Raw genomic sequence first — 9,693 nt, forward strand, 5'->3', positions numbered from 1 at the left:
GTATAAAAAATGAGTAATTAATATACCAAGAAATATAATATACATACCAACCTACTTATATCTGAGATAAAGGATTATCAATATTATATGTTTTATAAGTGTTATTCATATGGTTATTTGTGTATGACTATTTATGATATAATGCTTAATCAATTGTATATTTTTCATTTCCACTTGCAGCCATTAGAACAGCCTACACCAATGACAATTACTGAAACCATATCAAACACCTCTACTAACAAAGAGACCCTTGAAGCTACTCCCGATATTGATTCAGAAGTACACAATATTCAAGGTAATAAAAAGGTATAGACAAAAAAACAAGCACTATTAATATGTAGTTAAGTTATTTATTTTCTACCAAAATTTTACAGCATCAAGGCGGCCACGCAGACGGGTACGTGTGTCACAGCCCGACATAAAGCAACAAATCCTTCGCCTTGAAGTAGATAAAAGGGATATCCTAGCAGGCATCCTGGAGGAATTAAAAGAATTGAATAATAATTTGAAAAATATATTTGAAAAACTTTAGTCCCTTTTATATTTAAATATATATATGTACAAAAACCTCTGTCTTTATCTGCAACAAAAGAAATAATATTATTTGTATTTACATGATTAAACACAAATTTTTATGATTTCTTAGAATACAATTCGTTGAATATTGGCCAGAGTAGTCTTCATCTCAACTTCTTATATTATCACTTACAGGCAGATTGCAATTATAGTTAAATCTAGTGGAAAACTACTTGATTACCTTAAATTTCTGTTGAGTAATTGTATTAGCTCATTTCGTGTGCGCTGCCCCTGCTCTAATGGTGGCCCAGTAACATGTTGATTCACCCTTCTTTGCCTTTCCGCTTCTACATGAAGTTCGTCCTGTGTTAATTCTACAGGATCTAACCCCGACTGAACACACATGTTATGTAAAACACAACATGCGATTGTTATCTTTGCGGCCATTTCTGGCTTGTAATGGAGTTGCCGCGCTGCCAAAAGACATCTCCATCGACCTTTTAGTTGCCCAAAAGTGCGCTCTATAGTGGATCTTACTCTTTTATGTTTGGCATTATAGTGTCCTTCTGGAGAGTCATCTGGAGCTCCATCAATTGGGGTCATCAGATATCTCCTTAGAGGATAGCCGGAGTCACCTACAATAATTCATTTATTAATTTATTTATTTACCACACATAGCAACTATCATTAGAGGTATTACTTAATGTGACAGTTACAAACAAACAAGAATAACAAACGCAGCAAACAAATCAATCTAAAACTAATCATACAATCAAACATAACATTACATCTATATTTTAATTAACAACACATAAAAATGAAGTATGTAAACATGAAATATTCTAATTTTGTATGTTAACAATGTTAAGAAACAATAATATTAATGAAAATTTAATAATAATTTTTCTACGAACCAAGTAGTATAGCGGTCTCATCTGTGGTATTAGTGAGACTCTTCAGGTGGTCACAAATTTCACTATTCTGCCAAATAAATGAGTCATGAGTAGCTCCACCATATGAGGCATCTAAACTAATTATATTGCAATTTGCATCACATATCTAAAAGAGATTACAAATAATAAATATATTATTGTAAAATGTATAAAAAAAATATTGTATGTTATGCTAGACAGCTCACCACTTGACAATTAATGGAGTGAAAATGTTTTCTATTAAAAAAACGCTCTTCATTTTCTTGTGGCCTCACAATAGCTATATGACTACAGTCAATGCACCCACATATGCCAGGAAACCCATATTTTTCATAAAAACTGAAATCAAAAATGCAATTTTACTAATGAAATTTCATTTAAAAATATAATAAATCCTCAAGCACATCACTCTTATCATTGTGGGAGAATCATATTTTAATTGTCAAATTATTTATAAGTAAAACAATACCTTTCTTTTATAAAATTTCGTTCCTGTCTGTTTTGGGGAAATTTAATATATGTCCTTAATATGGATGAACTATTAAGTGCCTCGGTTACTTGTTTGAGGCACTTTGACACAGTTGGCTGTGCCATAGGGCCATCCATATTTAGGACATATATTCCCACTACTCCCTGATAGCTCCCTCTCCCATAAAATGCAAGGGCAGTAAGGATCTGTAAGTATAAATTGTTGTTGGTTGGAATATTGACACAGAAATATTATGACCTGTGGACAATTTTCAATAGAAAAGCTTTTAAACAAAATGGAATCAGAAGAAAAAGTTTTGTTGTTGATAGAAGAAGCAATTTTGATGAAAATGTAAAAGCAAAGATTTTTAATAGTTTCAATTTGAATTATATTGTTTTTATAGATGTTTATCTTTTAAATAAAAATGAATATGTGATTATTTTATTGTGATTAAATGGGCCTTAGAAATTTTGACAATTTAAATAGTAGAATCGTGTAGAAAGTATTTGATATTTATTTGTACCCAAAAATAAAGCAAAAACTAAGAGGTATGTAAATTAAAATGTTTATAATATAAAAAAATAACATAACAGTGGCTGTTAGACAATACCTACCAATATATTAATCTTTTACAATTAGGATTTAACTAACGAGTTCCTATATATCCAATATAATAATATAACTTACCTTGATTGAGGGATCAATCCCTCTCGTATTTTTATTAGGAGGCATTAGTGGTATGATCTCTTCACACAGTTTTTCATATAAACTACGATTAAGGCGATAATTTAAAACAAATTGCCCATCGGGAATTTGTTTATTAAATAAATATTGCCGAAGACGACGTCGCTCTCTTGCTCTTTCAAGGTTTTCTTCGTTTAAAAAGACCTCTTCGTATATTAATAAACGTGCCATTTTATAGTAAAATAAATATATTTTATCTAAAACGAAACCTATATGTCTGTCGTAAAAAGTGACGTTGTTGTTACGATCATAACAATGTCCAACAACGAAAACGTAAATGTCAAGTGAATTTGGGAATAAGGTAAACGAAAGACAAAATGTCTAATCACGAACTTCGTTTCGATCATCGGATTCGAAACACTTTCGTAATAGGAAAATGTACGATCCGTCAACCTAAACTTCGTATTTCGATTTTCGTAATAGGGCTCCTGTGCTCACGCCCCGCTACGCCGCCAAGCTACGCCAGTTGCTACGCTACGCAGCTCCGCTACGTGTGGTACGAAGTATACTACGCCAAGTTCGACTGGTTACGTGGAATTCGTTCCGGCCCGCAAGCTTGTTTACAGCAATTTTTATTGTAGTAAGTGAGTTGCGTGTCATCGCGGTTGAGCTGAAGGATACCTAACGGTGACAACTAACTCGGCTAACGTTGACCCGGTGCGTTTCTCACGCCTCCTGACCTGAGAGAAACCGGACGACCCGATCCCATTGCACTTGGGCTTTCCCAAGGGTGACGGTTCGCGGCTATAACCATTAGGGATAGCCGCGCCACTTCCAACCCCCGTTGCTCCCTGCCCTCGGCGGGGAGGCTTCATCAGCATGGCTCCATCAGCGGACCATGTCAACGCCGTTGTAGTCCAGATTGTGGCTTTGCTTAAAGCCGCAAATCTCCATTTCGACCAGTCACTAGTCGATAGCCTCTCCTCCGTATTCAACACTCCAAGTTGGCCCCCTGCTGACTCCCCCACGTCCCCCGATGAGCCCTCCGCTCACAAAACTACTCCCGAGGACATGGAGTTCTCCGACTCCGCCTCCTGCGGCCGAAAGCGGCCAGTCCAGTCCTCCTCTGAGGACTCTGACAACGAAACTGTCACTGGCTCCGTTGTCAACACCCCCCGACGTCCCTCTGGAGAACCTTTCCAACTGGTTCAATCCAGGAAGAAGCGCCAGTCCAAGCGCTCAGCCACCTCCACGGATAACGTACTCTCCGCCCCAACCCCTGTCCCTCTAATGTCTCTCGACATTAGCTTGCCCGAGGTCTCTATCACCTCATCTATGAAGCCAGCCATGCGCTGCACGCCTGTCCTCCCTGCAAATAAGCCCCCACCGCCTATCTTCATCCGAGACAAAGTGGACTTATGTTGCACAGCTCTGCGCCGACAAAAAGGTGCAATACACCCGAGCTACCAACACGGGTGAAGCTATCCGCGTAGTCGTCCCGACTACGGAGGACTTCCGAGTCCTCACTCATAAGAGTGTCGCATACCACACTTATGCGCTCCCGGAAAAGCGCAAAGTGAAAGCCATTCTACGTGGCGTCCCTTATGAGCTTCCCAGTGAGGTCATCCTGGAGGACCTGACCATGCAAGGGTTCAAGGCCGAGGTTGTACACAAAATGTACAGCCGATCCGGCAAGAAATACCCTCTGGCTCTGGTTATCCTAACCAATGTCCCCGAGTCGAGGGAAATTTTCAAGAGAGAGCTCATCGTATGTGGGCTCTCAAACATCCGAGTAGAAGCTCCACACAGACGGGACTTCCCAGGGCAGTGCCATCGCTGCCAGCTTGGCCACGCAGCTGCAAACTGCTCAGCCCCGCCTAGGTGCGTCAAGTGCCTAGAGCCTCACACAACCAAGGAGTGCAAACGCACCCGCGATGCGGAGACTCCTCCCGCTTGCGTCCTTTGTGGGCAGGAAGGACATCCCGCGAACTACCGCGGATGTCCCCGCGCCCCTCGTCCCTCAACAACGAAGACTGCTAAGAAGCAGTCTTCAAAACCAGGGCCACCTCCGGCCACTGGCGCGAACTTTCCTCAACTGAGGAACAGGTGTAACGTAGTTTTATAAAACTCAATATAATCAAATATAAACACATATAATAAAACTAAGAATAATTAATAATAGCCTTAATATTGTCTACGGATCTCTAAATCCATCATACGTATCATCGCGATGCGTGCCCCGCACCTTCCTCCACCCGCGACGTGTTAGACTCGGCAGTCGGCGGTGGGGACAGAATTTCTAGTCTCGAAGGAGAGCGCACGTTCTCTCAATCTCCCAGAGATTAAGGAATTTGTTCGCAATAAGGACATCGACCTATTGCTTATCCAAGAAACATTCCTTAAACCCGACGCTTCAAAGGGATTATCGATCCCTTCCTACTCTCTTGTACACAATGGCAGAGCCGACGACCGTCGTGGCGGAGGCACAGCCATTTACTACAAGAGATCCCTTCATTGCTCGCAAATCGCTACTCCAGTGCTTACCAACATGGAAGCAACCGTTTGTCAGTTGGGCATGTCAGGACATCCGTCTCTGATCATAGCCTCAATCTACCTCCCTACTCTCAAGATCCCTCTCCAGAGCGACCTTGAGACTCTTCTCTCACTAGGTGACTCAGTCATCTTGTTTGGAGATTTCAACTCCAAACACACTGACTGGAAGTGCCTATCCACAAACGGGAATGGCATCAAGCTCCGCCGTCTAATTAGGTCTATGGACTTAGACGTCCTAAGTCCCACCTCTCCAACACACTACCCGGATAACGTAGCACACTCTCCCGATATTTTAGACATCGCCTTGGTCAAGGGTGTCGCTCTTAATTTAAGGGCGATCGAGCCACTCGATGACCTGGGCTCCGACCATCGTCCAGTCTCCATCAAGCTCGGGCCCCATGCCCCCACCCCTACCACCACTCACCCTAAAACCCTCACCAACTGGGAGGGTTATAGGGAGTCTCTTGCATCAACTTTTGATGCCCCCAATTCACCATATGCAATCTCGTCCAACTATTTCGATAGTACGGATAAGATTGACATCACGGTAAAAGCACTTACCCAAACAGTGCAGTCCGCTCTCTATGACAATGCGGGTGGTTAAGGTTAACAACTATAAGCTCCCGCTTGATGTCATGAACCTCATTAGAGCCAAGACCTCTCAGAAGAGCCGCCAAGTACCCAACGCCCAACTATAGGTCACGCGCTAACTTTCTCCAGAGCCAAGTTAGGTTACGTCTCTCCGAATTGAGGAATTCCAATTGGGATTCACTCATGGAAAACATTTCCCCTTCACACCAGGCGTATTACAAAGTGGCGAAAGCCCTTCGTACTGACGCAATATTCCACACTCCGCCTTTGATACGCCCCGACGGCAGTACAGCTTTCGAGGACAGGGATAAAGCGGAGTGTTTTGCTGAAAGCATTGCTTCATAATGCTCACCCAGCACTTCTTCTTTTGAACCCCTCCACGTAGCGTTGGTGGAGAATGAGGTCAGCCGTCTGAACTCAATGCCTCTCACCGACGATCCCATTCCAACTACTGTAGAGGAGGTTAAATCCATCATCCGTGGATTAAAACCTCGCAAAGCTCCAGAAGCCGACGGTATTTCCAACCTGGCGCTCAAACACTTCCCCGAGCAGGTCAAACACAGCCCCGACTGGTTTAGGAAATGGCGTATTGAGGTCAACCCGGATAAAAGCTCCGCAGTTCGTTTTGATTTTAAGCGCAGACGCTTCTGCCGGGATCGACCCATTCATCTATTAGGCTCCCCTATCCCCTTCAGGTCCACAGCCAAGTACTTGGGTGTGACCCTCGACTCCCAACTCACCTTCAGGCCTCACGTCCAGAAAGTGACCGGAACCGCCCGCTTCTATCTGTACCGCCTAAGCAGTATGTTAGGTAGGCACAGTAAAATGTGTTTTAGGAACAAGCGAACACTCTTCAAGGTTTGCATTCGACCGATTATGACTTACGCAGCTCCAATTTTCGCTCATGTGAAACCCAATATTATAGATAAACTCCAAACAGTCCAATCCATTTTCTGCCGTAAGGCTGTCAATGCCCACTGGTGCGTTAGAAACGCAGACCTTCACCGGGACTTAGAGCTCCCCACCATCCAACAACACCTAAAGTGCTTGTCTGAAACTTTCTTTAAGTCCTCAGACAATCACCCAAATCCCCTGATTAAGGAGGCAGCGGATTATACCGCCCCCCCCCCCCCCCCCTCCTTCACGTTATCAAGTCAGGAGGCCCAGACACGCCCTCTCCGATCCCCTAACAAACTCTCGTCTGACCTGGAACGCCTCTTGGCATCCGGGGATAATCAGACGCATTTAGATTCACCTCTAGTTTGTGATCATCCTTCTGATGTCACTAGTCCCAATTAGATAGCACCTTCTGTGCAATATCCCAGCGGAAACTCCATAGGCAGTGCCACTTGCGCCTCTCTCTCCCCAAGAGATGGTCGCATTCGATGTAGGCTTAGAGGGCACCTGCCCAAAGCCAACTGCAGGTGGTGTTTAGTGGGTAGGCACCTAGGTTTTTACGTGAGTCCCACATACCCAACGCAGACTTTGGTTATGTGGGACTCACCACCTCCCTCCCGTCGTTATCACGGAGGGTAGCCCATTCCCTTGCTTGGGCGCAAAAAAAAAAAAGTTGACTCCGCTACCTGCGCTTGAACGGACGTGACGTGTTTGCGCGCTGGTTTTCGTGGAATTATTATCATCGCAATTTCTTTTATTAGTAACTACACGCGCCCCGTTGGCGCGCTTTTAACGGTTCGAAGCAGTGGAAAGTAAATACGTGTGTTGTTCTGTGTCGCAGGACATGAAGAGGGGCTGCCCTAGCCCCGGTGAGCAACCCTCGGCGAAGGTGATCGCCGAGTTGGATGTGGACAGCTCGGCCTCGCCGCCGGAGGAGGAGTCCGGCCAGCGGCTGCACGGCGGCCTGCCGGACTGGATCGCCGTGACGCGGCGGCGTGCGGCCAAGCCGCGCCCGGACAACGGACGCCCCAAGCCGTTGGCGACGGACAACGTGTTCAAGCCGCTCCCGGTACAGGAGACACCGGGAGCCAAGGTAACGGCCAAGCCCTCACAGGCGAGGCCGACTCCAATAATTATCTCCAAGGAGAACTTTAACTTCGAGAGATGCCGTGCGGCGCTTCTTGCCGCGGGCATTAAAAATTAAAATTAAAGGACGACAGAGCCCACATCTCTGTCGTCCAAGGTCTATACTATAGCTCTGCAGAAGAGCTATGCAAGGCTCTACAAGAACTAGGGTTCCAACCCACCAAGGTTGTCGCCTTTAAGGGCGACGCACTGGTACCAAGGTACCAAGTAACGCTCCCGAAGAGCACTGACATAGGTGCCTTCAGGAAAATTAAATATATCTGCCATCAATCGGTGCTCATATTTAAATATAAATCCAATAATAAATACGGCACCATGTGTTCCAGGTGCCAGACTTTCTGTCATGCAGAACGGAACTGCAACCGGGCCGCCCGCTGCGTCAAGTGCACGGGAGCCCACCTCACAGCGGAGTGCGACCGGAAGGAGGAGGCTCCAGTCCGGTGCTGCAACTGCGGCGGAGAGCACGCGGCCTCGTACCGCCAGTGCCCCCAACGCCGCATCTACCTTGAGGCCGTTAAGGAGCGCCAGGAGCGCTTCCAGACCCGCCAAAGCGCACCACCCCAGCCCCGCCTGTTCAAATCGAACATGGCGAACGGCCGCGGGTGGAACTCAGTAATGACAGGGAACGCCCCATCACCGTCAGGCCTTCAGCCACAGGGCCGTCAGCCACCCACAACGCGGTCCACTGCCGGACCGCCGCCCCTCACGGGCACCCAGTCCGGAAGACAAGACAAGCCCTATGCCAGGTGTCTTTAAAAGAGTCGAGACAGACTCATCACCCTTTAAAACAACCGAAGAGCCAGACTCTGAGGAAATGTCAACCCACGAAATTATAAAACTAATTAAAATCGCAGGTCAGCTGAAGCCTCTGCTCCGCCGCAGCATGAGCTACGAGGAGCAAATCATCACAGTGTTTGAGTTCCTGAGCATCCATGGATGAAGAGACAGCGACCCCTCCCCCGACTGGCACTGCTCGTCCTCTACGAGTAGCGTCGCTTAACATAAACGCTATTGTGAGTAGGAAAAGAGAACTCATATACATTTCGTATGTACACACAACATCGATATTACACTCATACAAGAAACACACCTCGTACCCACACGACGTTTTTCAATTCCCGGTTACACCTGTTACAGACTTGACGGACAGACAGACAACCGCACCCGAGGTGGCGTCGCAATTTTTGTTAAGACAAATATATCGCATCATTCACCGGTGGAACATGGTATATGCGATATAATTGCAATTAGATTAGAGTCTCACCGCGGACAGACACCCATCACGATAGTTAACTTTTATTGCCCTAAGCAAGACAGAAGAATCACGACAGCCATCGCAAAAGCTCTCTCTCTCGGCAACACCGTCATCTGTTCCGGAGATTTTAACGCCTGCCATAGACACTGGTATGCAATCGAGCAAATTCCAATGGATCGCGTCTTTTTAATCACTTTGCAGGTCACGAATATAATATTTTAATTCCGGACAAAGCGACCCACCTCCCCTCCAACTCTAGGCACTCTGCCGCTAAATTACAACTCACCCTTGCCAAAAATATCACAAACGTTACAGACCCACTGACTTATGACGTTATCTCGGACCATTGTCCCATTATTTTCGAAATTAATAGTCTCATCCCGCGCATCTCGGGACCTATCTTTAAATACGGAAATGCTAAATGGGACACTTATAAAAAACATATTAACGAAGCCCTCCCCTCCCCCGGCTCCTTAAAATTACACCGACCTGAATTAGTGGACAACGCCATACAGACACTGACTGACGCTATAATCCCGTAACGCGAACATCCCGACGTTCACACCGAAACAAACAAACTTCCACACGACATAACAAGATTTATCAAACTAAAAAACCAATACCGACATCACGCACAGAGACTTCATACG

At 45.4% G+C, this 9,693-nt stretch overlaps 1 protein-coding gene across 1 annotated transcript; it reads right to left on the reverse strand.

Annotated features, from left to right (window-relative positions):
• Positions 1–330: 330 nt before the first annotated feature.
• On the reverse strand, positions 331–4,896 carry LOC126973620 (putative nuclease HARBI1). Its single transcript, XM_050820957.1, has 6 exons — positions 2,605–4,896; positions 1,918–2,123; positions 1,655–1,787; positions 1,431–1,575; positions 758–1,151; positions 331–580 (listed from the first exon to the last, which is right to left on the reverse strand). The coding sequence occupies exons 1-6, from the start codon at positions 2,830–2,832 to the stop codon at positions 577–579; spliced, it is 1,110 nt and encodes a 369-aa protein (XP_050676914.1). The 5' UTR covers positions 2,833–4,896; the 3' UTR covers positions 331–576.
• Between the last annotated feature and the right edge of the window lie 4,797 nt (positions 4,897–9,693).

This window comes from Leptidea sinapis, chromosome 29 (genome assembly GCF_905404315.1).
Source record: "Leptidea sinapis chromosome 29, ilLepSina1.1, whole genome shotgun sequence".
NCBI classification, from domain to species: Eukaryota; Metazoa; Arthropoda; class Insecta; order Lepidoptera; family Pieridae; genus Leptidea; species Leptidea sinapis.

Excerpts from the sequence above, each read along its gene's own strand:
- LOC126973620 (XM_050820957.1), bottom strand. The coding sequence starts at position 2,832 with ATGGCACGTTTATTAATATACGAAGAGGTCTTTTTAAACGAAGAAAAC. Across the intron at positions 1,576-1,654 it reads ACTCCATTAATTGTCAAGTG|ATATGTGATGCAAATTGCAA; the intron begins GTGAGCTGTCTA and ends AATCTCTTTTAG. Across the intron at positions 1,152-1,430 it reads TGAGACCGCTATACTACTTG|GTGACTCCGGCTATCCTCTA; the intron begins GTTCGTAGAAAA and ends GAATTATTGTAG.